The 25,709-nt window shown below is 45.3% G+C and overlaps 1 protein-coding gene across 5 annotated transcripts in view; it reads left to right on the forward strand.

Moving 5' to 3' along the window:
* The window catches only part of LRRK2 (leucine rich repeat kinase 2), a 161,976-nt gene that overhangs the window by 87,673 nt on the left and 48,594 nt on the right, over positions 1-25,709 (forward strand). For all 5 annotated transcript variants that reach the window (XM_070049663.1, XM_070049662.1, XM_070049661.1 and 2 more), the window contains exons 26-35: positions 2,295-2,388; positions 5,899-6,085; positions 7,862-8,043; positions 10,043-10,272; positions 11,079-11,206; positions 13,300-13,518; positions 16,558-16,759; positions 17,691-17,779; positions 23,310-23,497; positions 24,318-24,472. In XM_070049663.1, the coding sequence (XP_069905764.1) occupies positions 2,295-2,388; positions 5,899-6,085; positions 7,862-8,043; positions 10,043-10,272; positions 11,079-11,206; positions 13,300-13,518; positions 16,558-16,759; positions 17,691-17,779; positions 23,310-23,497; positions 24,318-24,472 (1,674 nt within the window). The remainder of the gene's footprint in view (positions 1-2,294; positions 2,389-5,898; positions 6,086-7,861; positions 8,044-10,042; positions 10,273-11,078; positions 11,207-13,299; positions 13,519-16,557; positions 16,760-17,690; positions 17,780-23,309; positions 23,498-24,317; positions 24,473-25,709) is intronic.

Genomic DNA, 25,709 nt, shown 5'->3' on the forward strand with positions numbered 1-25,709 from the left:
GTTTTATCAGCATTTTTTAATTATATTTACTATTGCGATTTATAGAAAAAATTATAAATTTAACAGTGGTCAAATTTCTGAAGCTTGTGTGTATCCGTTCATCTGCTCTTGGCAAGATATTGCAGTAATTCATAGTGGGATCATCACTTTTTTGAAAAGTTGTGGAATACCCTAAATTCCCTTAGCATGTGAGATAAAGCAGAGATAAGCCCGTTTACAATAGTCTACAGAATCTGGTACGAACAGAGCTGGTACGTTTACAGCAGTAAACAGGGATTCTCCATATATATCTTAGTGGAGGCCGTGTAGACCTTCCTACCTGGACAGAAATTCTATACCTATCTCAGAAACAAAATTTGTAAATACTGTTTTTTTTTTTTTAAAGTTGATTGATTTATTTGAAAATCAAAATTAGAGGGAGAGACACAGAGATACCTTCCATCTGCTGGTTCACTCCCCAGATGGCTTCAACAGCCCAGGTTGTCAAGGCCGAAGCTAGGAGCCAGGAGCCAGGATCTTCATCTGGGCATCCCATGTGGCTGGCAGGGGACTAAGTACTTGGGCCATTAGCAGAGACATTGCTTGGAAATGGAACAGCCTGGACTTGAACTGGCACCCATATGGGATGCTGATGTTGTTGGCAACAGTCTTACCTGCTATGCCACAACTCCAGCTCCATGCAGTACTGTTTAATAGCAGGATATAGTTGACTGATTATTTTAAAATAGTTTGGCAGGGCTTCCAGAAGGTCGTAATGGTGAAAGCTACGTGAATTTGCACAGTGTTTTCCTCCCTTTCCCCTCCCTCCTGTCTTCCCCGCTCCCTGGACCTTGACGCTGTTCCCACCATGGCACTGAAACCAGGGATAGAGTGGTTGGCTCACTAGTGAGCTAGGCAAACCTGGGCTCCATCCTGTAGGACCTTGCAGTTGACTTCAGAAGATAGATGGGCATGAAAGAGTGAAGGCACAAATTAGAGGGTGCTGCCCAGACACTGGCAAGTCTCAGGGGGCCATGAGGATCCCTTGGGCAGGGGCTGTCCTTTGGTCTGTGGGGTTTGTGGTGTTTAGCCTGAATCTGGAAGGAAGCAGGCTCACAAGGATGCTGGGGCTTGGCGATAGTCAAAGTGCCTTCGCTGCTGGATCTCACGGAGGTCCTGGGGGTAGAGCAGGTATGAGCCCTACCCGACTCAAGGAGGTGAAGAACTGAGGTGTTGGTGTGATGGCAAACTGGTCCTAGTGGCTTAGACGGAACCCAGCCATCTGTGGTTTGCACCCCACAGCCTTCGTGGTTTAGGACGTGGGTTCATACGTGAGGGGACGGCATGCCTGAGAAGGGACTTGACTATCACGGATAATGGTACAGGGAGTTTTGGGTTTTTGATTTTCTGCATGTCTTCCATTACAACATCTGGGCCACAAGATAACTGCCCAGTTGGGCATCGTTTCTACTCGTTGGCATGTCTCAAACCCAGCTGGGGAGTCAGCATCTCTCCTCCTCACACACAGCTTCTAGCTGTGTCTTCAAACGTGGGGGCCCCTCCAGATTTTCTGGACGAAGCAGCGTTCGTATATTAAGCTCTCAGAATGCTGAGAGGTAATTTGTTCATTTTCACAACACTGCAGGGATGTGGGTCTCTATCCGATCTCAGAGCTCGTCTGGTGCAGGTGCGCTGCTCTGTAGGTGAACCTAGCTGGGGTTCTGCGGTGCTCTTCCTGGACGTTTATCCCTTGGGGGTGTCTCACTCTGTGTGTGCCAGAAAATCGAGAATTCTGAGATTCTTCGTGTCATTTTCCCTAAGGTTGCCTGGTCTCTTTACATCACATAATCAAAGAGTGCCTTTATCAAGTGAATTCAGTGGTCTTTCACAAAACCCACTTTATGAGATGGTATCATCAAGAGTTTTTATACTTACTTTATGCTACATGTTAATTAAGTATTCAAAAGCATTTTGTAATAGTTACTAAAGAGTAATATGGCTTCCTCTATAATAGTCATATGACATCATACCTAATTTGAAATTAATGTTTTAATTTTTCCTTGAAGCAGATATTAGATAGATGAATTTATATTTAGACAGTTGTTTAGCTTTCAGATTAAAAGATCCTGATAAATATGGCGTATTGTTTTATTGTTGAGTGGCAGAATTATTTTTTAAAGTAGACTTTCTGTTGTCAGTGTCAGAATGGAAATTAAATCAAGTATCACCTCACTGGTTGCTGCTCTTATTAGACTGAATGGAAATCTAGTTCAAATGATTAAAATGTTCCTTGTCTTATCTTTGTATTCCTGTAGCCGACATGCCTTTCTTGCCTTCCTCCATGACAAGCTTAAAACTATCTCAAAACAAATTTACAAGTGTTCCAGAAGCAATTTTAAATCTTCCACAGTAAGTTTGGTGTTTTTTATTTTGAAATCCACCCCAGGGGCTTTAGAAGTCTGGCTTTGACTTAGGCATCGTAACTTCATCGTCCAGGCCTGTGGAGTGGCTTGTTTATAGGTCTGTGTGCTTGATTCTCTACCCAGAAGACCTGATTCATTGCTCGGACTTGCCATTTTTGTTTTAATTTCGTGGGCTATCGTCTCAGAATAACTGCTGCATTGTTACGATTGCGTGGGGGTATCTGCCTGTCACTTTGACTTTTGAAAAAATCACTGGCTCTCAGAGGTTGATGTGGTGCTAAAATACTCATAACCTGGAAATCATGGGTAAGTTACATTTCAGGGACATTTTCGGTGATGATTAGGGCAGTTGTGTAGGGCAGGTTTGGGTTTTTGTTGTTGCTCTCACAAAAGCAAAGCTTGCTGCTGACTATACATCAGACATGGATTATATTTTGAGTGTGTTGTCATCCTAAGTACTGTTCTCACTGTGTCCATGATTGTTAACCAAGTTCATGTCTATGCAAATATCTTCCTATGCCAGTGACTAATACTTAGCTGTAAGCTAGCCAGAGAGTACCTCAGACTAGCACGTGACAGTTCACTTAATTCTGCCTTAGAATGTGTCAGTGTTCTGACTTCTCTTCGGGGAAATCTCTTCAGTCTCCCTAGGAATTCTGTCAGCCAGCTACTGCTATTACCTGCCCTTTTTAATGAGGACATGCCCCACTACAGAGGTGAAGTGACTTGCTGCAATTTACAGTGCTTAACCACTGGCAGTTCCGCTGAGGACCCTCCGTGTTTCCATCTGGGCGCCTGCTGAGCAGAGGGACCCTCTGTTCAGTCCTAGTGTGTTTCTGAAAATGTCGTTGAGAGCCAGACATGGAGGATGCCTGACCAGGAGGGAACACGTCATAAAGAAGCTTCTAGCCGGCACCACGGCTCACTAGGCTAATCCTCCACCTTGCGGCACCGGCACCCCAGGTTCTAGTCCCGGTTGGGGCGCCAGATTCTGTCCTGGTTGCCCCTCTTCCAGGCCAGCTCTCTGCTGTGGCCCGGGAGTGCAGTGGAGGATGGCCCAAGTGCTTGGGCCCTGCACCCCATGGGAGACCAGGAGAAGCACCTGGCTCCTGGCTCCTGCCATCGGATCAGCGTGGTGCGCCGGCTGTGGCGGCCATTGGAGGGTGAACCAATGGCAAAGGAAGACCTTTCTCTCTGTCTCTCTCTCTCTCACTGTCCACTCTACCTGTAAAAAAAAAAAAAAAAAAAAAAAAAAAAAAAAAGAAGAAGCTTCCTCCCAGAGAATTAAATCCCATCCACTCCCTAATCACACCACTCTGAGGCACCCTTCTTTCTCAGGCCTAGGTGGCCACCACGCAAAGGTATTTCCTTAATTTTCTCTAGTTTCACAGTGTGAAACACGGGCCAAGGCGAATGCAGCACTGCTTTCGGAAAGCCTGGTGCTTGGCAGGTTCGTCTCAGTCACACTGCTTGCGACGTGTCTTCTCTCTAGCACAGTCACTTCCCCTTTCTGGTTTTCATGCATTCTTAGAAGAGTCGCCCAACTTCTAGTGACATTTTTGCTGTGCAAACCGGAGTTTTTGTCTAGCGGATGGTACTGCTACGTGAGCTTAGAATGAATTCAGCCAACTTCAGATGTACCACACGCAAGTGACCAGTACGTAGCTAGAAAGTCCAGGCGGCCTTTTGCATAGTCAAGATGGCCACCACTGCTGATGAACACTTATGTTCATGTGCACGGTGTTTTTGTCATTTCCTGGTAGTCCTGGGTAGCCTGTGCCCGCATGAAAGCTCTCAGTTGGCATCGAGGTCCTGCCAAATGCAAGCTTCATGCTCAGAGTTGCGATCATTGCTGCCCTGAGACATGCAGGTAATGGGTGGCCCCTGGACAGTGTTAATTGACTGAAGAAGCCCTCAGGCACGAATGGAAAATCACTCCATTGACAAGGTGGGTGGGAGCCACATCCTTGTCAGTCTTCTGGAAAAGGCAGGGGTTTTCATGACCACTTTATCTTTGCTGCTTATTTTTTTTTTCTTTTGACAGGCAGAGATAGTGAGAGAGAGAGACAGAGAGAAAGGTCTTCCCTACGTTGGTTCACCCCCCAAATGGCCGTCACTGCCGGTGCGCTGTGCCGATGCGAAGCCAGGAGCCAGGTGCCTCCTCCTGGTCTCCCATGCAAGTGCAGGGCCCAGGGACTTGGGCCATCCTCCACTGCCTTCCCGGGCCACAGCAGAGAGCTGGACTAGAAGAGGAGCAACCAGGACAGAATCTGGAGCCCCAACTGGGACTAGAACCCGGGGTGCTGGCGCCACAGGTGGAGGATTAGCTTAGTGAGCCGTGGCGCTGGTCGCTTATTTCTAATATATGGAAACTTCTGCAAACCCTGGGTCCTTCCCTCATTTTGAGATTGGTTTCTTCATCTGCCTGAAGAAGGAAAAGTAGGCCCAGATTTGCTTTGTAATGCTCTTTCTCACTTTAACTTCATTTCCAGTAAAATGGGTCTTATTTTTTTTCCTCTAGACCATTATACAGACATATTTCTGAGTACATAATGTTAGTTTTAAAAATTTGGTCCCTCTCTCTCTCTCTCTTTTTTTTAAGATTTGTTTATTTCTTTGAGAGCCTGGGTTACAAAAAGGGAGGGAGGGAGATAGAGGGAGAGAGAGAGAGATCTTCAATCCTCCCCAAATGGCTGCATGGCTGGAGCTGGACCACAATTGGAAGCCAGGAGCCAGGAGCTTCTTCTGGATCTCCCTCAGGGTTGCAGGGGCCCAAGCACTTGGGCCATCCATTGATGTTTTCCCAGGCCATCATTGAGAGCTGGATCAGAAGTGGAGCAGCCGGGACATGAACTGATGCCTCTGTGGGATGCTGGTGTCGCAGGCACAGGCTTAACCTACTATGCCACAGCACCAGCCCCTAAAATTTAGATCCTATTGGGGTCAACACTGTGGTGCAGCAGGTTAATGCCCTGACCTGAAGCACCGGCATCCCATATGGACGCTGGTTCGACACCCGGCCACTCTGCTTCTGATCCAGCTCTTTGCTATGGCCTGGGAAAGCAGTAGAAGGTGCCCCAAGTCCTTGGGCCCCTGCACTCATGTGGGAGACCTGGAAGAAGCTCCTGGCTCCTGGCTTCGGATCAGCGCATCTCCGGCCATTGTGGCCATCTGGGGAGTGAACCATCAGATGGAAGACCCCTCCCTCCCTCCCTCCCTCCCTTTCTCCCTCTCTCCCTCTCTCCCTCTCTCCCTCTCTCCCTCTCTCCCTCTCTCCCTCTCTCCCTCTCTCCCTCCCTCTCTCTCTCTCTCTCTCTCTCTCTCTCTCTCTCTCTGCCTCTCCTCTCTCTGTGTAACTCTGACTTTCAAATAAATAAATAAATCTTTAAAAAATAATTTGGCTCCTATTGTCCATCTGGTGACGACTGCTTATGATGTTACTTCATGTACTTGGCAAACATGCCTTCACTATGTTCTTGATATCCTGATGATGTAGCCTGCGGTCCCTGGACATGAGCAGCAATGACATCCAGTGTCTGCCAGGCCCCGCACGCTGGACGTCCTTGAACTTACGGGAACTACTGTTCAGCTACAATCAGATCAGCGTGTTGGACTTGAGCGAAAAGGCGCATGCGTGGTGTCGAGTGGAGAAACTGCACCTTGCTCACAATAAACTGAAGGAGGTAAGAGGCCTTGTTGGCCTGTTTAAACACACTGCCAGTTTTCAAAGACTTCATAATTCACCTTATCACAGGTGATTGTTTTGAACATCTGTTATGTGGCATTTCTTTTTAAATCAGGTATAATCCTAACTCTGTGGTACACTCACATGGCCTCATTTTCTCATCTGCAAAAGAATCCCACTAAGTTTTGGTGTCTTACTTTTGAAGAAATATATGGATATGTGACTGTGATAAAATGTGTATTGAGTGTGTGTTATTTGTGAATGTGCTAACGTATTTCCTCATGGATGTGAGCAGTACTCTAAGTGGTTGATAGATCCTCGGGTTTTCTACCTTTCTCCAGTCGTCCGTGGTCCATGGATCTGTTATGTTCTGATATTTGTGCCTTCCACCACCACGGTACCCTTCACTCAGACATATCAGTGGCCTTTGCCTTGGTCCAACCCCTCTGTTACAGAAATGAAATTGACTACTCATTTGTCTCGGAAAAAATTTTGCCAAAATCAAGCCTGTTTCCTAGAAAAGCAGTCAGCCAGCCTCTCTGTACTGTGAGGTTCAGGATGATTATGAATATTTCTGAGTACTTGGTTTTTTACCAGCAAGTGCATAGTCTCTCTTACAAATATAATGTATGTTGCTTACAAATTTGGAACAAGGAGGTCCCAATTCGGATGCCACCCAGCTGTGTTTTAGGAACAATAACTTGTGCATAGGTGTCTGGTGATGCCACACCTGTGCTTTTTTGGGAGCACCAGGCACCGTGTGGAAATAGAAGGACGCTGCATGTATTAGACTTGGAGAGCTGGGAAGAACTCCACTTGGAGTGGTGGGAAGGGAAGCTCCATCTAGGGCAAGTTGAGTTTCTAAAATTTAAAATAAGTGACAGAGATTGGGAGAAAATTCTTCATATGTATGGTTTTTTAAAAATTTATTTATTTGAGAGAAAGAGTTTCAGACAGAAAGAGGGAGACAGACAGAGAGGTCTTCATCTGTTGGTTCACTCCCCAAATGGCCATAATGGCCAGGGCTGTGTCAGACCAAAACCAGGAGCCAGGAGCTGCTTCTGGGTCTCCCATGCAGGTGCAGGGGCTCAAGCACTTGGGCCATCTTCTGCTGCTTTCCCAGGCCATTGGAGGAGAGCTGGTTTGGAAGTGGAGCAGCCAGGACCAAAACCTGCACCATAAGAGATGCCCGTGTAACAGGCAAGGCTTAGACTACTGTGCCACAGCACCAGCCCCATAAGTGTTTTCTAAAATTTCTGACGATGTGTACTGGAAGCTGAAGCCTGTGGGAAGCTTCAGAAGTGAGTTAGAAGGGCCGGCGCTGTGGCTCACTGGGTGGTTAACGCTCTGGCCTGAAGCGCTGGCATCCTATGTGGGCGCCGGTTCAAGAACTGGCTGTTCCACTTCCGATCCAGCTCTCTACTATGGCCTGGGAAAGCAGTGGAAGATGGCCCAAGTCCTTGGGGCCCTGCACCTGTGCAGGAGACCCGGAAGAAGCTCGTGGTTCCTGGCTTTGGATTGGCCCAGCTCTGGCCGTTGGGGCCATCTGGGGAGTGAACCATCGGATAGAAGACCTCTCTCTGTCTCCCTGCCTCTCCTGTGTCTGTGTAACTCTGACTTTCAAATAAATAAATAAATCTTAAAAAAAAAAAAAAAGTGCATTGGAAGGCTGGTGGGTGTGAGCCCTCCTTGTCTTCTACCCTCATTTTGTTCCTTGGCAGCACACGTATCTTCCTCCCCACCAACAGGCTCTGCCCTTTTTTATCTCGTTAAGATTCCTCCTGAGATCGGCTATCTGGAGAATCTGACATCTCTTGATGTGAGTTACAACTCCGAACTGAGGTCCTTTCCCAACGAAATGGGGAAACTAAGCAAAATCTGGGATCTGCCTCTGGATGAACTGCGTCTTAACTTTGATTTTAAACACGTAGGATGCAAAGCCAAAGACATCATAAGGTTAGATCATTTAATTTCCATTTGTTCTTGCTACATGTGTTTCAGATTTGTTCTTTCCGTCACTTGTTGTGGTTCCAATGTAGGGAACAAGTGAGTCGTGTTATAAGCCCCCATTACCTTCATTTACTGCATGGATTTGTGTGGTGCTGTGGCCGAAGCTTCCAGTTCTTATCAAGCTCACCTTGAGAGAAGTGGCTTCTCTTTACCATTCTTCTCCATGTAAATGTCTGGAAAGGAGATAACTGCTACTGCCTTTCTGGTTTCTTGTTTCCAACTACAGTCTGAAGAAGCAGAGCAGCGTGTAGAGCTTGTCAGCGCATTTCCTGTCGCGGTTAGCTAGCCCATGTCTGCCGTATTTCAAAGCGTAGCCGTCACTTACGGGTGTGACATGACGGGCTTTGATTTTGCCCGTCGGCACGAGTGACCTCCTCGCTTGGTCATGTTTGCAACCTGCGCATCTCCCAGGTGCCAGTGTTTCTTGTGGTCTGTACGTTAAGAACATCGATGCTTTCGTTGATGGGTCGTGTCCCCCTCTAGGGTCCCACTCGGCACGGTAGTCTTCCGTTCCCTGCCAAGGAAATCCTTGATGTCCTTGACGGACGATAGCATCCCCGAGGCAGGTTCTCGGCCATGCTCACACCTGTTCATCCCACAGAGCCTGGCACACGCGTGGAGCTGTCGTGTCAGCAGTGACTGACACGTAACTCAGGCTCTTCTCCTGAAGTGCTCTTCCATTTCCATTCTTCTCTGTTTACGAGAATGGATTTGGTTTTCTGAGTGCCTGAGCTTAACTTAATTTGAAAGGAAAAGAGTTTGTCTCCTGTATTGAATGCAACTGTCCCTCTACCCACATAATTATTTCCTATGAGTTTCCCTCCTGAAATTGGTGAAGACGTTCATATAAAAATTGGTTACATTCTTACTAAGCATTGAATAGAACTACCTTCACTGGATTGTTGCCACTACATAATGAAACATTTGTGTGTGTGCTTAACATTTTTAGAAAAGACAGAGTACCTACAGCAGTTTAAAAATTGTGGCATCACTTAATTTTTCTAAGACTGACTCTTTTCAAAGCATAGTGAATTATTGTTCATTAAATAAATCAGAGAGTGATGTGGCCTGTTGGTCATGTTGTAGGATTCCTATAAGAATGAATCGATCAGTATTGCCTAAAATACACTTAGGATTTAGCTTGCTTCTCTAATTTTAAAGTATGATAGCCTTTTAGCATAGTTTAAAATATATCTTTCTATATTCATTATATTATTGATAACTTCTAAAACCTATTAATTAAAGGTGGTTTTGTTTAGCTTCCTATAGCACTTCTAATATGTTTATTTTGTACTAAAGTTAGAAACAGTAACATATTAATATTTGCTGAGAGTGTAATATCATATATGTGTTTGTTTATGATGTAACCAAGAAAATCTCACTATATATATCCTGACCATATACATACATGATGTATATATGAATATATGTATATAGCATTGTATGCTCACATATATAACCAATATTAACTCTTTTGTTAAGAATTACTAAGTATTAGTATAACAGTATGTGTGCCCTACCTTTATTCTGTGTCATATAGGTTTTGTATTATATAATTTTCAGGGTTTAATTTATGCTGTTTAAAAATCCATGTTTATAATACACATAGACACACTTGTGTCTATGTATATGTGTATATAGATAGGCATATCATATTTTATGAACATCAAAGATGTGTTTTAGCATTTAGATTATTTCTAGGGATAGGGTAACATGATATTGTATTTGGTAATGCCGCCCAGTGTCATCAACTGCTAAAATCACTAACAAAATATGCGCACTGGCAGTGTGTTCAGAGACATGCGCAGAACCGGTTATAGACTCTGCGCTCTTCTGCAGTCTCTTAGAAAGTCTGATACTAACCTCCAGCGTGCAGAACCTCACCTAGACCTCAGCTCGTCCTTCTGAGCAGTCTGTTACTGCATTTCAACCTTTCACAAGCCAGGTTTCTTCAGCAGCGGCTCAGAAAGGCCGTGCCGTACAACCGAATGAAACTCATGATCGTGGGCAATACCGGGAGTGGCAAGACCACCTTGCTGCAGCAGTTAATGAGAGCCAAGAAGGCCGACGTCGGCATGCAGGGCGCCACGGTCGGCATCGACGTGAGGGACTGGCCTGTGCAGATCAGAAGCAAAGGGAAGAGAGACCTCGTGCTGAACGTGTGGGACTTCGCAGGTGTGTTTCTCTAGAGTTCTTCATGATTCGCTGTTAGCTTTTACTGAGAACGGGGATCTGAGTTTTCTGTTCCGAGACAGCAAGGAGTTGGTGGGTCCTCTGGAGTCACACCCGGGCTCTTGTCACCGCAGTGCAGAAGAACTCGGAGGGAAATTTCAGATCGGTGGGCTCCAGACAAAGCTGCGTCCTTGGTTGGTGGCTGACTCACCTGCTGAAGTTGTCACCATCTGGGAAAACCCAGGGCAGCCCCGTATACTTGCCTCCTGGCTACCTTCCTCCTTTGAGTATGCCTAATAATGAATAGCATTACATCCCCACATTTCTTTCTTTCTTTCTTTCTTTCTTTCTTTCTTTCTTTCTTTCTTTCTTTCTTTCTTTCTTTCTTTCTTTCTTTTTTTTTTTTTTTTTTTGACAGGCAGAGTTAGATAGTGAGAGAGAGAGACAGAGAGAAAGGTCGAAAGGTCTTCCTTCCATTGGTTCATTCCCCCAAATGGCCACTACGGCTGGCACACTGCGCTGATCCGAAGCCAGGAGCCAGGTACTTCTCCTGGTCTCCCATGGGGTGCAGGACCCAAGCACTTGGGCCATCCTCCACTGCACTCCCGGGCCACAGCAGAGAGCTGGCCTGGAAGAGGAGCAACTGGGATAGAACCTGGCACCCCAACCAGGACTAGATCCCGGGGTGCCTACGCCGTAGGTGGAGGATTAGCCTAGTGAGCTGTGGCTCTGGCCCCCACATTCCTTTTCCAAAGAGGATTCTGGCCTGCTACCTGGTTGGTTAGAAGACCTCTCTCGTCTCTGTTTAGGGCGCGAGGAGTTCTACAGCACACACCCCCATTTCATGACCCAGCGTGCTCTGTACCTGGCCGTGTATGATCTCAGCAAGGGACAGGCTGAAGTTGATGCCATGAAGCCCTGGCTCTTCAACATAAAGGTGACCTGATGACCTGAGAATGGAAAGTGTGTGTGTGTGTGTGTGTGCATGTGTGCACGGGGACTGATTCTGGACCAAGAGTTGCTTCCAACAGTCTCTGCATACAGGTTTCAAAAGAAAGCACCAAAATGTTGAATTGAGAAAATTCCAGAATCCTTAAGTCACGACATGAAAGTGGAGTACTTCTGGGCAGGTATTGGGCAGTCAGGATGCCCCCATGCCAGGGACCACACGGCAGTGCCTGGGCTTACTCCTCCACCTCCTCACTCCAGCATCTTGCTGGTGCGCAGCCTGGGCAGCAACAGTGACGACACCAGTACTTGGGTCCCTGCTGCCCATGCGGGAGATTTTGATTGAGATCTCAGCTCCTGGCTTTGGCCTGGCCACTACAGATACTGCATGTATCTGGTAAGTGAGCCAACAGATGAGTTCTCTCTCTTTCTCTGTCTCTGTCTCATCTCTCTGTCTCTCCCTCATAAATAAATCAGTAAAAAAAAATTTAAAAATTAGTGCATTCCATATTGGAGAATGTTACTGATTCCTGAAACCCTTTTAGCCTATACAACTTGAAGATACATTTGTTGGATTATCTGTGATCATACATTGGATATCTCTTGCCTAATTTAAGATAAACCACACTAAAGAAAAGTGGTCGTGCATCACCAGTTGTGTCCTCCATGGCAGCTTGTATGGGGTCCCTCAGACTCCACCCTTTGGACAGGCCCAGACGGCTGTGCACACACAGCTGGTCCCCTATCATTTCCCTGCTGTTTGCCCCGGTGCCATGCTGTCACCTTCTCCTTCCATAATCTGCTGCTTAGAACTGAGGCTGAAGTGACAGCCAGTGCACACAATAATGATGCTGCAAGTAGGGTCCTTAGGAAGCTTTGTGTCACGTTTGTTATCTCACGTGACAGCATACAGGCCTGTTTGGTAATTTGGGAGAGTTTTAAAAACCTTTTGTTGTCTAATTGTTTTGTTTTAAGAGGAAGAGAGGGAAAGAAGGGGGAAGGGAGGGAGAGACAAAGAGGCCTCCCGTCAGCTGGTTTCCCTTCAAAAGCCCAGGAAGCCATGCCTGGGCCGTGCCAAACCTGGGATCCAGGAACTCATTCTAGGTATTCCATGGGGGTGGAGGACTCAAGTGCATGAGCCACACTGCTTCCTCCCAGAGTGTGTATTGGCAGGAAGCTGGATCGGGAGTGGAGATGGAACTGGAACTCCGGTGCTGGGATGATGGGATGTGGGCATCCCAAATGGCATCCTAACTGCTGTGCCTAATGCCTGCTTCTAAATTCCCCGTTTCTTGTCTTTGTTCTTAGTGTCCAGTGTGAGTAGGTATTGCAGTGACAATAAAGCTGTGTTAGTGGCTTTATCCCTTTCATTTAGACTCCAAATTGAATGAGTTCTAGACTGAATTCTGGAAATTGAATTCAGAAATAAGGAAGAGAAAATATAAAGCACATTATGTAATGTGGATGTAGTTTAGCTTTATTAAATGCATGTTTTATTGGGAGGCGCACACACACATTGCGTTTAAGGTGTGACGGTAGAAAGCCAAGAGAAACTGCTCGACTGCTGCCCTCAGGCCACTGTGAGAATCGCAGTTGCAGCAGCTGGGTATGAGTTTGGAAAGTTTCGTGGTTTCATTGATTGAGAGCGAGGAGGTATCTGTGCTGCTTCTGCAGGATACCCGAGTCTGGGCGGTTCACAGAGGCCTGAGATTGGGTTCCTAGTGTTTTGGAGGCTGGGGAATTGCAGGTTGAAGGGCCGGCTTATGCCGCTCTGTCAGAGAGAGGCCGAGAGAATGCAGTTGAGAGGGGGAAAGGCAGGGGAGAGGGCTGAACCGTCTGGGTCAGGAACCCACCCCCAGCTCTGGAGCCCCTCCTGTGCTGCTGGCCTTGGTCCCTTCATGCCGGCCCTGAATCCCGCCTCCCGCCACTGTTGCACTGGGGCTTTAACTTCCAGCCAGGGTCAGCCCAAGCCAGGACAGGAAGGGCCGTCGCTGTGTTTTTCATTCCTGTGTGTGTGGATTTCACGGAAAGCGGATGTGGGCATAAGTGTTCCCGATGTCAAAGCTTCGCGTCCGTCCCCAGGCACGGGCGTCATCCTCCCCCGTGATCCTCGTGGGCACGCACCTGGACGTTTCTGACGAGAAGCAGCGCAAGGCCTGCATCGGCAAGATCACACGGGAGCTCCTGAACAAGCGTGGCTTCCCCGCCATCCGGGACTACCACTTCGTCAACGCCACCGAGGAGTCCGATGCCTTGGCCAAGCTCCGGAAGACCATCATCAACGAGAGCCTGAATTTCAAGGTGAGTGGAGGCCGCCTCCTGTCTGCTGCGCCGACAGCGCAGGTTCGTTTTGCTCTGTGCACCTGCTTACAGATGGCAGACAGAGCAACTGTTTGGCCCCTGTGGGCGTCTCCAGAGCTGTGAGCGTTACTGTGAGTGAGCTTGCCATAACTCATGCATAATCTAGACAGGACTAACAGGCGCTTGGGGATCTTGAGAGAAACTCAGAGCCACTGAGAAAATGCGGCTGCTGTCATTTCTCCCCCCGTGGCCAGTGCGGGGCTCCAGCCAGAAGGCGGAAGTGGGCACTGGGCCTTGGGCTCGGCTGTTTGGGGCTCTCTGACTGTTGGCTCTGCATCTGCGCTTTCCGCTTTGTGCCCATCCTGGCCTGTGCTGCTCCCTCATGTCTCCCGTCACTGGGATTGAACCTGCGACTTTCCCAGTGCTGGGGGACAGTGCACTTGCCGGGCCGTCAACATCATTCTCTTGGCTTTCGGCAGTGTCTGCCGTGATTACCTTCTACAAATCGGGCTTTTTTGTTGTAGGACTTAGGTTTGAAATTTTAAGCCAGCTGTCATAAAAGGCAGATAAACTGGTCGCTAGGGAGAACGCTGTCTTGAAGCTGCGCGGGAAGAGGAAGTCTGCCCTGGGCTCTCCAGGGAGCCTGCTGTGCCCTGCACTGGACAGCTTGCTGGGGAGTCAGCCTGCGCACAGCACAGTGAAGCTCAGTCCTGTGGGCCAGGCTTGTTAGCACTGGTGGTCATAGTCATGGCTTTTAACTAGTCCTGGCAGGCCTAGACGGACATACGTATTGTTAGAGTCGCACTCTGCTCTGAAGAGCCTTCGGGTTTGAATGGGGGGTGATGTGCTCTTGTTAGCCTCACTCTTGGCTGGTTAGCTCACTGCTGCCAAGTACTCGCCCGTCCCCGAGGTCATTAGCTGTGGATGGACACCCTGGTCTCTGAGGCGCACAGAGAGGATGAGTGTGTCACCTTTTAGCACTCACCTGCAACACTTGCTGGAAGATTTACCGAGGGTGAATCATGTCGTATTCCATAAGAATTACTTGTCATTTGTGGATTTTTCTCACTTTCTGGTAAAACCCAAGATGACAGAGTGTCAGGACTTCAAACCAACAAGTGTGTAAAATGTTTTCATCTGAGTAATCTCTTTATTGGGTGGTTTTCTTTGGAGACTATAGCTATACTTAACTGGGTTATTGCTTAGGATGGTTTTATAGCTTTTTGTCATTTGCTGTCAGAACTGAAGTCATATTTTTTAAAAGACCCATCGAGGGATGACTGTGTTTTGGAAACGCCTGGATTTAGTTGAAGCCGCGTCTGTAGATGAGCTGGGTTAATCCCACTGTTTTCTGAAAGCGAGGTGTCACTGTCCACGGTAAGACATTTCTCCCAGCACTCATGGATGAATGATTCCTTGTAAAGAAGTAGCAGGCAGCTTTGAGGAATGGCAGTGTGGTTTAAAGGGAGGTGCACATTGCTGATCCGTGCGCCGTTGGGGCGCATTGCTCGGAAACTCATTTGGCTACTTTGTAGAGCAGGGATGCTTTCAGATGCCCCGGGCCCTCGGAGCTCTGCTCAGATGGCAGCTTCTCCTTGTCTCTAGCTCTTCTCTGTTCTTCCCGTGTGCTGCCCACCTCTGCAAACACACGTCCACACACTCCTTAGAGCGCAGATGGGCGTTCATTGTTTTGTGTCGGCTCAGACTGTCGGAGACCTGATAACCAAGCGGAGGAGAGAAACGGGACAGAGCAGAGCTCAGCGCCGACCCTGCGCTCGGAGCCCAGCCCAGGCGTCAGCGGCACCGGCCTGCTTTGCACCCTGTGACCTCCCTGCACGGTTCTTCCCTGATGCACTGCTTGGTTTCCATTCCGCGGGAGCCCTTGTTGAGTTAGTGTACAAGTTTTCTTCCTTGAGTTAAAACATAAACTTCAGTTTGAAGTTACATTTCACCTCAGTTCACAGATAATGCAGAGAAGGCATGTCAAAAGTGGAGGTCAGAATTGTAGGTAATTTTCTGTGGCGAGGAAAACGTGAAAGCAGTCTTTGAAATGACGCTTTGCAGCTAAATATGAACACAGTGGTATGACTGTTGAAACCAGCCTCCTTAGGTTCTAGTTACAAGTAGAAAAAGAGCAAGTTACATCTGTGTTTCGGCTGAATAAAATACCTTTGTTTGTTCTTGGAATAAGTTTGAGAATTTAGATAGACATTCTCATCAATGTGGGAAGAGAAAAAGAACGTGTTGTTTTCATGGATTCAGAAATGGGGAGAGTGTGCCATCTGGTGGCTCCTGAAGGCATTTTGGTTTACTACTCCTGAAACTACATTTCTGTTTAAAAATACATTTTCAAGAAAAATGATTGGAAAATATAGCTTAGAAATGAGCATCTCAAGGCTGTTCTTTTACAAATCTTGCTTTATGTATTTCTCAGAGGGAGTGGGTCCAGGCTTCATCCCCTCACATCAGCATCGGGGTGTAGGTGATTGGACGTTTTCCCAAGCTCGGGCTCTGTGAGAAAGCACAGTGTGGCTGACAAGTCTCCTTGTCTGCCATCTTCTGGTGCTGGTGTAATTCCACCATTGTTACATTCTGCAGGTGGCAACCACAGAATGTAATCTTTTGCCTTCAGGTGAGGGCACTGTTATCTAAAAGCTCTTGCAGTACTTTCTGATTTCTTAGGCTACCATGTCTGTTGCACACTAATGACTTAGAAAATAAAAACTCTTTATTATGAATGGTTTATCCTAGTTTCTGCCATGAAATTTCTGGATGGCTAGTTCACTATTTCTATGTTGTTATATCTCACGATTTTTTTTTTTTTCAAATTGTTTTCTGTGTCCGTAAGTTTCATATTTAAATTTCATCTTTGTTTCTCACCCTGCAGTTTGAACAGGTTCACATCACACTTTGATCCAAAAATATGCTTCTGGATGACGTGCCCATCTCTGTGAAGAATGCTAGCACTGAATTCAGCATCCAGGTGACAGATACATAATTAAAATAGGTTTTTACAGCTTGTCATTTGTAATCTAATAGATCCGAGATCAGCCTGTTGTCGGGCAGCTGATTCCAGACTGCTATGTAGAACTTGAGAAAATCATTTTGTCCGAACGTAAAAATGTGCCAACTGAATTTCCCGTAATTGACCGGAAACGATTGTTACAACTGGTGAGAGACAATCAGCTGCAGCTGGATGAGAATGAGCTTCCTCACGCCATTCATTTCCTAAACGAATCAGGTTTGTGCGTCAGCTTCCTATTTTTGTGTTCACAACTTGCCCTACTAAATTATACAAGTATGTCTCGGTCTTGTATAGAACTACATATAAAAAGTCAAGAGACTATAAAATTCTTTAACAGGACACTGATTTCCCGCCCCCCCCCCCCCCCCCCCCCGTTGGAAGATCATCATGTCATAAGAACATAAAATTAGAAATCATTTGAGGACAAAGGGGTGAGAATGGCCCCTGAGCAGGAGTTAGGACTGTGGATTCCAGAGCTTGGCACTGGCATCTCATAGCATCTGGGGAGCTTGGTCTGTGTGTCAGCTATTTTTATACCCTGGACAGAATCACGGCTGTGGTGGCTGAGTACCTTCAGGGTGCAGCTGCCGAGCTGAGAATGGGCACCCCGTGATGGCGCAGATGAAAACTTTGCAGCTGACGTCACTGCTGATGGTTGTCTGATCGCTTTCTGTAAATGTGAGAGCCTGTTTGTCCTTACTAGAGTGGACGTCTAAGAAGCACTCTGAATCCTACACTCTGTTGAGTGAAAAATAGCTTGATGTGGGTTAGAATCTCCCCCCTTTTCTCATGGTTCTAAAGTAGATATGCAGTGTTGCTTATCTGTATTTGCAACTAAATGTGTCTTAGGTGTGTAGGTGTAGAGAGCTAGAAAGGGAATGATGCATTTCTGCCCCTTTAGTAAAATATATTCTGCTATGCATGCCGGTGTCTCACATGTGCTTAAATATCATTTTGTATCATTCAAAAATCCATCTTTACGTACTGGGACTTTAGGGCTTGGGAATGAGGAGGCGTGGGTTTTAGACCCAGCTCTTCTGCCAGCCGTGTGGGTGGCAAATAAGGACGCTGGCCTGGGCTTGGTCTAAAGCTCCCTGCATTTGCACCCTCTGCACTCTGTGTCTCATTGTTGCATTTTTCCCTCCAGGGGTTCTTCTTCATTTTCAAGACCCAGCGCTGCAGCTGAGTGACTTGTACTTTGTGGAACCCAAGTGGCTCTGCAAAGTCATGGCCCAGGTTGGTGTCTTAGGGTTTCCTGCGTGTGGGGGAGGGGTTGTGGTTGAGGAGCAAGCGTGTGGCGCCCCGAGCACGGAGCATCTCCTAGGATGCGTTTGGTTAAATTGGAAGTGGGTATCAAGATCGGACATTGTGGAAGCCTTCGGGCAGCAGGAGGTTCACGGGGAGCTGGCTGACGCGGGAGGGGTCTGCCACCCACAAGCCTTCGCTTTCAAGCCAGTGGTGGACGCCTGTGCACCTCCAGCCCAGGCCGTTCTCCTGGACCCTGAACACGTCTGTGGTTTGCTGTTCATTGAGTCGGGTGAAGGCTCTCTGAAAACCCTTGGGGCCAACGCCCGTAGGAAGATGGGGCGGGGGAGCCTGTGGAGCCTCTGTCTAGTTAACACGGAGGGATGTTTTGACTCACTCATTAGGTATTCAGTTGGGATTTGATTCATCTACTAAATGATACAGAGCCAGTAGATCAGAGCTTGGCCTGTTTCTAGATGTCCTCTGAAGACTTACTGGCTTTTTGGTGTTTCTTGATGTTTCAAGCCTTTGTGTGTTTCTGAAATAGGGATAGCAATGTTATCCTCTTGATTGCCTTTCTGGTTCGCTGCAAGTGAGGAGTTAATGTTTCTAATTTTGTTTTTGAGCCATTTTGCAATGTAAGGTATAATACTTTAGAAAGTGAAGAGAAATACTTTTAAAACTGAAAAACACTCATTTCATTTTGGAAAGTGCATCAGTTATGGATTCAAATAAAAAATGTATGCAAGTAGCTGCATCCCATACAGGAAAGGGAGTTTTCGACAGACCTGGCAGATTTGTCTTCCTGGGTGGCACACTGTAACTGTCAGAAAACAGCCAAGCTGTGTGCAGCCAAGAAAAGACCAGAACTCCCCCCGGGAGAGAGAGGTTTCGTGAGGCTTTGGGACATCTGAAGTCACATGTATGTAAATGATTTTTGGGTGAGCATGTCTGCTAGGGTAGAGTGAGAAGCAGCTGTGAGTGAAAACCGGGCTTTTCTTAAACAAGCTGGTTCCCACACAGTGATCTTCCCAGGTTCTGTGGAGTAATTAAGTTGAAACTCCATGAAATTTCTTCTCACTAGCATACTTAGAATACAAACTTGCTAATTGAAGTGGAAATGAAATCCAGAGGTTGAATAGCTCAGTTACTTGCACAGATTTGAAATGTCAGGAAAAATGTAAATTTAGATTTCTCATTCACTTGAAAAATAAATCCCATCGTTTTTATTTATGCTGATAAATTCAAATACAATGCCATTTTTCACTTAGCTTCACAGGGAATGGAAACTATAAATAGTCAAGCGCGAACAAGAGCCACTTGTCTGACACCATCAGCAGAAATAAACAGGGGTCTTCCCTCCATGAGTCACCAGGGCTGGGGTGAGAACAACTCCGAGGTGCAGGAGCTCAGAGGAGCCCACCCACCCTCCTGTACCCTGCATTGCTGTCAACTCAGGGAGGAGTTTGTGAAACTTACTTAGCTGTGTGAGAAAGACATGAAAAAGAAAAAAAAAAGGCATGCTTGCTTGGCAATTTATTCTTTTTTTTGTTAATTATTTAAGGAATACAAATTTCATTAGTACAACTTTAGGAATATGGTTACTCTTCCCAGCATACTCACCCTCCCACCCTTCCTCCTCCTTCCCTTCCTCGTCTCATTCTCCACTAAGATTCATTTTCAGTTAACTTTGTACACAGAAGACCAACTCTATACTGAGTAAATATTTTAACAATTTGCTCACACACACACACACACATAACTGAGAACAATTTAGTGCACAGTGACTCATGTTGTTAATTTAACAATTAACACTATTATGTATGATATCAGTGATCACTTGAGGTTCTTGATGTGAGCTGCCTAGGCTATGGAATCCTTTTGAATCCACAAAATCTGTCAGTATTTAGACAAGGCCACAGGCAAAGTAGTTCTCTCCTCCCTTTAGAGAACATCCTGCTATGATGGCCACTTCTTTCCTCTGGGATCTCACTCACAGAGATCCTTCATGTAGAAGATTTTTTGCCGCGGAGTTCTGGCTGTCCATGCCTAAAATGCTCTCAGGGGCTTTTCAGCCAGATCAGGAAGCCTTAAGGGCTGATTCTGAGTTCAGAGTGTTATTTAAGCAATTGTAATTATGAGATTCTGCTGTGTGGACTGCTTCCCATGTTGGAACATTCTCTCCTTTTTATTTCTATCCATTATTATTACCAGACACTTGATCCTATTTATGTGATCACTTTAACACTTGAGGTGGCATTTTTTACCACCCAGTTTAATGGGATTTGGGGTCTCATGTCAAGCTTTTAAACTGTACCCTTAGAAGTCCATAGGAATGTTTGCAGAACTCTACAGCTTTACAGTTACAAACTTCCTCCTTCCTCTTTTATTCCCACTCTTATTTTTTACTGAGATCCATCCTCATTTGAGTTTATACACATATGATAAACTCTATGTTAAGTAAAGAGTTCAACAAATAGTATGAAGAAAAAAAAACAGAAAAAATAAAAAAGACAAAACTGTCTCTCAACATCAAGATAAGGGCAGCTCAAGTCATCCCTTTAGAAAGTGTCAATTTCACTTCTACAGATTTCGTTTTAGGTGCTCTATTAGTTCTCAAGGATCAGGGAGAGCATAAGGTATTTGTCCCTTGGGGACTGGCTTATTTCACTATGATGTTTTCCATATTCATCCATTTTGTTGTAAATGACCAGATTTCATTTTTTAGTGCTGTGTAGTATTCCATAGTGTACATATCCCATAATTTCTTTATCCAGTCTTTGGTGATGGGCATTTAGGGTGATTCCAAGAGGGCTTGTTGATTTAATCAAGTGGAGCATTAGAATGCTTTCTTGGCAATTTAATCTTTAAAAAAAAAATAATACATGGAAGAAATACAGAGGAACTGGGGAAATGGTATTTCCTTGAATGAGAGTGCAAGTCAGCCATGCAAGTCACTAGGGTAAGAAGTTATATCTTTTAAAGATAATGTAATTAAGATAGTATTTCAGGTTTTATTGCTGTGTAATAAGGCATTCCCAAACTTGTAGACTTAAGATACCAATAGTTTGTAATCTCTCACTCGTCTCTGGGTTGAGTGGGCTCAGCAGAGTGGTTCCTTCCCACGTGGTGCTGGGCAAAGGCTGTTCACTTGTCATGGTTCACTGAGCTGGGCTGGAAGGCTCTGGAAATATCTCTGCACATTTGGGGTGTATTGGTGCCCCTCTGGTAGCCCAGGTGGGCTTCATCATGGCATGATGGTCACAGGGTGATTAGATACCTCACATGCTGACTGACAGCCAACAGGAACAAAGTGCAAGTTACCAGTCCTCTTAAAGTGTAGCTCCAGAACTGGCAAAATGTCAGTTCTGCTACCGTCCAGTGACCAGAGCAACCATCAGGCCATCCTGGATTCAAGGGGGAAGAGAATGGACTCTGCTTCTTCATGAATTGAGCAGGACACATGTATAGGGGAAGCACTGATGATATCGGTCTTTGGAAACCATTATAAAAAGTGATAGCATAATATACAGATCTGCAGAAAAAATTCAGCACAGAGGTTTTTAAATGAGTTCATCTAACTAAAACAAATTAGAATAACTAGACAATAATGGCTCACATACACAGCATGGAGAAGTGGAAATTGATGGGCAGAAAGGGTGAATAATTCACCTAGCACTATGTTGTTCAGAAGAATTAGTTAGGATTTCAAGCTGAGTAGTTGGACTTGAGTGCCTGTCAGTTAAGGTAAGACACCCCAGATGTCACTTCCGAGTTCATTCATCCAACGATATTCCTACTAAAATAGGAAACGGTTTTGCTCTCCACCTAACAAGTTTGGACAAACTGGGTCTCCTGTAAAGTCCACAGTTGAGATGAATTCTGAACTAGCTTTCATCTATTAATGGCCCTTTGTACCTTGTCTTTAAATACCAGTATGTTCAAACAGTCATTCGTTCATTGATTCAGCAAATACCATATACACAAAACAGGAGCGTAGACATGGTCAGAGCAGTCCCTGGACCTAAGGATTTTACAGTTCAGTGTATTGCGCAGTACATGGCAACAAAAATAGTGTTTGTTGCTACTAAAATATTGCTCAAGCATGCTGGACCTGGAGAGAATTAAGCCCAAGCTACTTTTGGGAATGAATTCGGCTAAGGAAGAGAGAGTCTGTAGGTAGCTAGAGCTAAAATGCAAGGGCTGACTGTGTGTGTGTCACAAGCACTTTCCACTCTCGTGGAAATCTAAGGGACAGTCATTGTTTTCATCTCCTTTTACAGAGAAGGAGGCTGTGCCTTAAAGAAATTAAATCCCTTTTCTGAAGTCACCCCACTTGCTTCAGAGCCTGGATTTGAACCTGGGTTCGTCTCAAGTGACCAAGTGAGACTTGATCAAGGCTCACATTGTGGTCTCCGTGTTAGAATTGTCCAGTTTGCTTCTTTCTTTTTTTTTAAGATTTTTTATTTATTTATTTGAGAGGTAGAGTCACAGACAGTGAGAGGGAGAGACAGAGAGAGAGGTCTTCCATCCGTTGGTTCACTCCCCAAATGGCCACAACAGCCAGAGCTGCACCGATCTGAAACCAGGAGCCAGGAGCTTCTTCCAGGTCTCCCACATGGTGCAGGGGCCCAAGGACTTGGGCCATCTTCTACTGCTTTTCCAGGCCACAGCAGAGAGCTGGACTGGAAGAGGAGCAAATGGAACTAGAACCAGTGCCCATATGGGATGCTGGTGCCTTGGGTGGAGGATTAACCTACTGCGCCACAGCGCCAGCCCCCAGGTTGCTTATTTCAAAAGCAGATTCTTGGGCCTCAGCCCAGCCTGCTGACCCAGACTCTGGGAGCAGATCCAGCAGAAGCGTAGTTACTCTGAGACTCACTGACTGTTCTCCTCCGCCTCTGCCCAGGAACAGAAACCTCGCCTGTTCTGTACCCATCGGGTGATCTTTCTGCTGCACACCTGGAGGGGTGACTGGCAGAGAGCACTTTTCCAGGACTGTGTTACTGATGAGGCTGCAGTACAGATGTGCTGTATTGGATTTATCATTGAATTAGAGCGGGGAAGTCTTGAGGTTCAGAGGATATTTGTGATCTGAACTCAGACTCTTAATTTAACAAACATTGGGAAGGGTGGGTACCCTCTTGGGATTCAAGGCTACTAGAGAAATTAGGTCCCCAGTTGTACTTAACAACATTTAAATTGTTCTGGTCATTTGCACTTGACATGAATTGTAGTCAATGAATGCATAATAGTTTGTATTGTTATCAGAAGACCAGGAACAGTGGACCATTAATTAATAGAAATGGTAGTCAGGACTCCTGCTGCATTCTGTACCTTACAGGAAACTCAGATTGCTCTCACAGGTTAGTTGATAAGGAAAACCATTTATTTGTTTAATTTTTTAAAAATTCTAAGACCTTCTCTGACAATTTAACAAAGCATTTCATGTCACTTTAAATTTGAAATATTTCAGAAAATGAGTGCTAGTGATTGATATTTATGAGTTCGAATTCTTCAGATTTTGACAGTGAAAGTGGAAGGCTATCCGAAACATCCTAAGGGAATTATTTCACGTAGAGATGTGGAAAAATTCCTGTCGAAGAAAAGGAGATTTCCAAAGAATTACATGACACAGTACGTTAAACTCCTGGAAAAATTCCAGATCGCCTTGCCAATAGGAGAAGAGTACTTACTGGTTCCAAGCAGGTAAAATAACCCATTAAAACTATTACGCCATGAAAATTAATGACCTACTGCCTTGTTTTAATGGTCAGATAAAATCAGTTTATAATAGATGTATGAAATTTTTAGCCTCTTGTGTAAACTTTGTACTGAAATATAGCATTTGCTTTTAATTAAAACAATGTGTTTGATGGTTCATAGCAAATGGCTTATTTTATTTATATAATTACTCTTTGGTTTACTATTGCTTAAGTTACTTAAGAAGGGTCAGTATTAGAGGGGTGTGTGTGTGTGTGTGTGTGTGTGTGTGTGTGTGTCTGTATCCCTATTCACACAGTGCTGAGAGAATTTCTGTATTAGGGAAGTGGATCAGAGTTTTTAAATGATTCATTCCATCACAATGAAATCCTAAATTCTGGTCCTGTGTTGTAGAAATTTGTCCTCATTGCTTTCTGAGCAACCTGGGAAGTCCATAAAGTGTTATGATGTTGAAAGGTGCAAATGACAGTGATGGACGGCAAGCAATTCTAAAAAAGATACTTTTTTTGAGCTCATTTTTTCAAGTTTTATAAAATCGATATTTTTGTAAATGGCTAACTATAATAAATGATTTGGATACAAAGGGTTACTGAAAACCTTTCCTGCATCTATTATATCTGAGTATGCACTGAGTTGATCAAATGCCCATCAAACATTTGATACAAGAAGAGCAAAGAGTGGAGAATCTTGCAGAGTGTGTCACCAGTTACAGTGGTTGGCTTCCTTGGTTTCGAGTAGTAAGTGCTTTGGTCAACGTGGCTGGTGATGTTGGTGCTTCCTAAAGACGATGTCCTCTTCCCTTTAGTCTCTCTGACCACCGGCCCGTAATAGAGCTTCCACACTGTGAGAACTCGGAAATCATCATCCGGCTCTATGAAATGCCTTATTTCCCCATGGGGTTTTGGTCAAGATTAATTAACCGGTTACTTGAGATCTCACCTTACATGCTTTCGGGAAGAGGTAAGTTTATACTGAAGACAGTATTTACAAAAGTTAGGGGCAGAGCATTTTAAACATTATATGCCAGTTTCCTTGAGTTTGCCTTTCTGGAAGACAAGCTCCTGAGAACTGAGCTTGGCCAGTACAAAGGTGCATGAGCACACACAGACTCAGGCCATGTGTCAGGAAGAACATCCCTCAGGCCCTCGAGCCGGCCCATCCCAAGTGCTTTAACACGTTCCCAGCAAGCATTAATATCTTGTTTTCCATGCCCACAGCAAATTGTAAACAATAATTTTAAAAGGTGAGATTAGTTAGAATTCATTGTCTCTCTCTCTCTCTCTCTCTCTCTCACACACACACACACACACACACACACACTCATGAAAGACAAAAATGCAATGATTACTATATAATCAATGAGGTTAGTCAACAGATGTGACAGGTTCTGGCCGCGCCGTGGAGGGCCCATAATGTCTGTGTTCTGTTGTACCATCCTCAAGCAACTGACAAAAAGAACAAAAATGGATGTTTATGAAGTCAGCTGTTTTTCTTAAACTGAAGAGATGTCTAAGTGCCTCAAAGGGAAAACACCAATTTTTTAAAAATATTTTTTCCAAAATAAACTTTATCTTGCTGGTAATTAATCCACATATAAGTAGTTAGACTGCTCAGGAGGTTTTAGTTTTACTGTGACCATCAAAACATTATGAGGGTGGCTGGCATTGTGTTGTAGTGGGTTAATCTACCACTTGTCACACAGGCATCCCGTATTGGAGTGCCAGTTTGAGTCCTGGCTTGGCTGCTCTGCTTCCATTCCCTCTCCCTGCTGTTGCACAGGGGAGGGCAATAGCTGGTGGCCCAAGGACTTGAGTTCCTACTGCCCCTGTGGGAGAACCAGATGGAGTTCCTGCCTTCTGCCTTTGGCTTGGACCACACTTCGCTGTTACAGGCATTTGAGGGGTTGATTGATGTGCAAACTGTCTCTCTTGATCTCTCTCTCTCTCTATCTCGCCCTCTGATGCTAAGCATTTAGAGTAAATAAATCTTGTAAAAAGTGTGCTTATTTACACTTCATTATTTGTTAATCATATTAAAGTGCTTATCAGTATGAACTGAAAATGTATCTTTGGTCTTCTATAGCACAAGTAATTAATTTTGTTGCAAAATTAAGGGTGAACTATTGAATACTGCTGGGTAGTTAGTCGATACCATGAAGATGTGTGTCACTAACAAGCCACAGCCTTCTCTGAACACA

Source organism: Oryctolagus cuniculus, chromosome 9 (assembly GCF_964237555.1).
Source record: "Oryctolagus cuniculus chromosome 9, mOryCun1.1, whole genome shotgun sequence".
NCBI lineage: Eukaryota > Metazoa > Chordata > Mammalia > Lagomorpha > Leporidae > Oryctolagus > Oryctolagus cuniculus.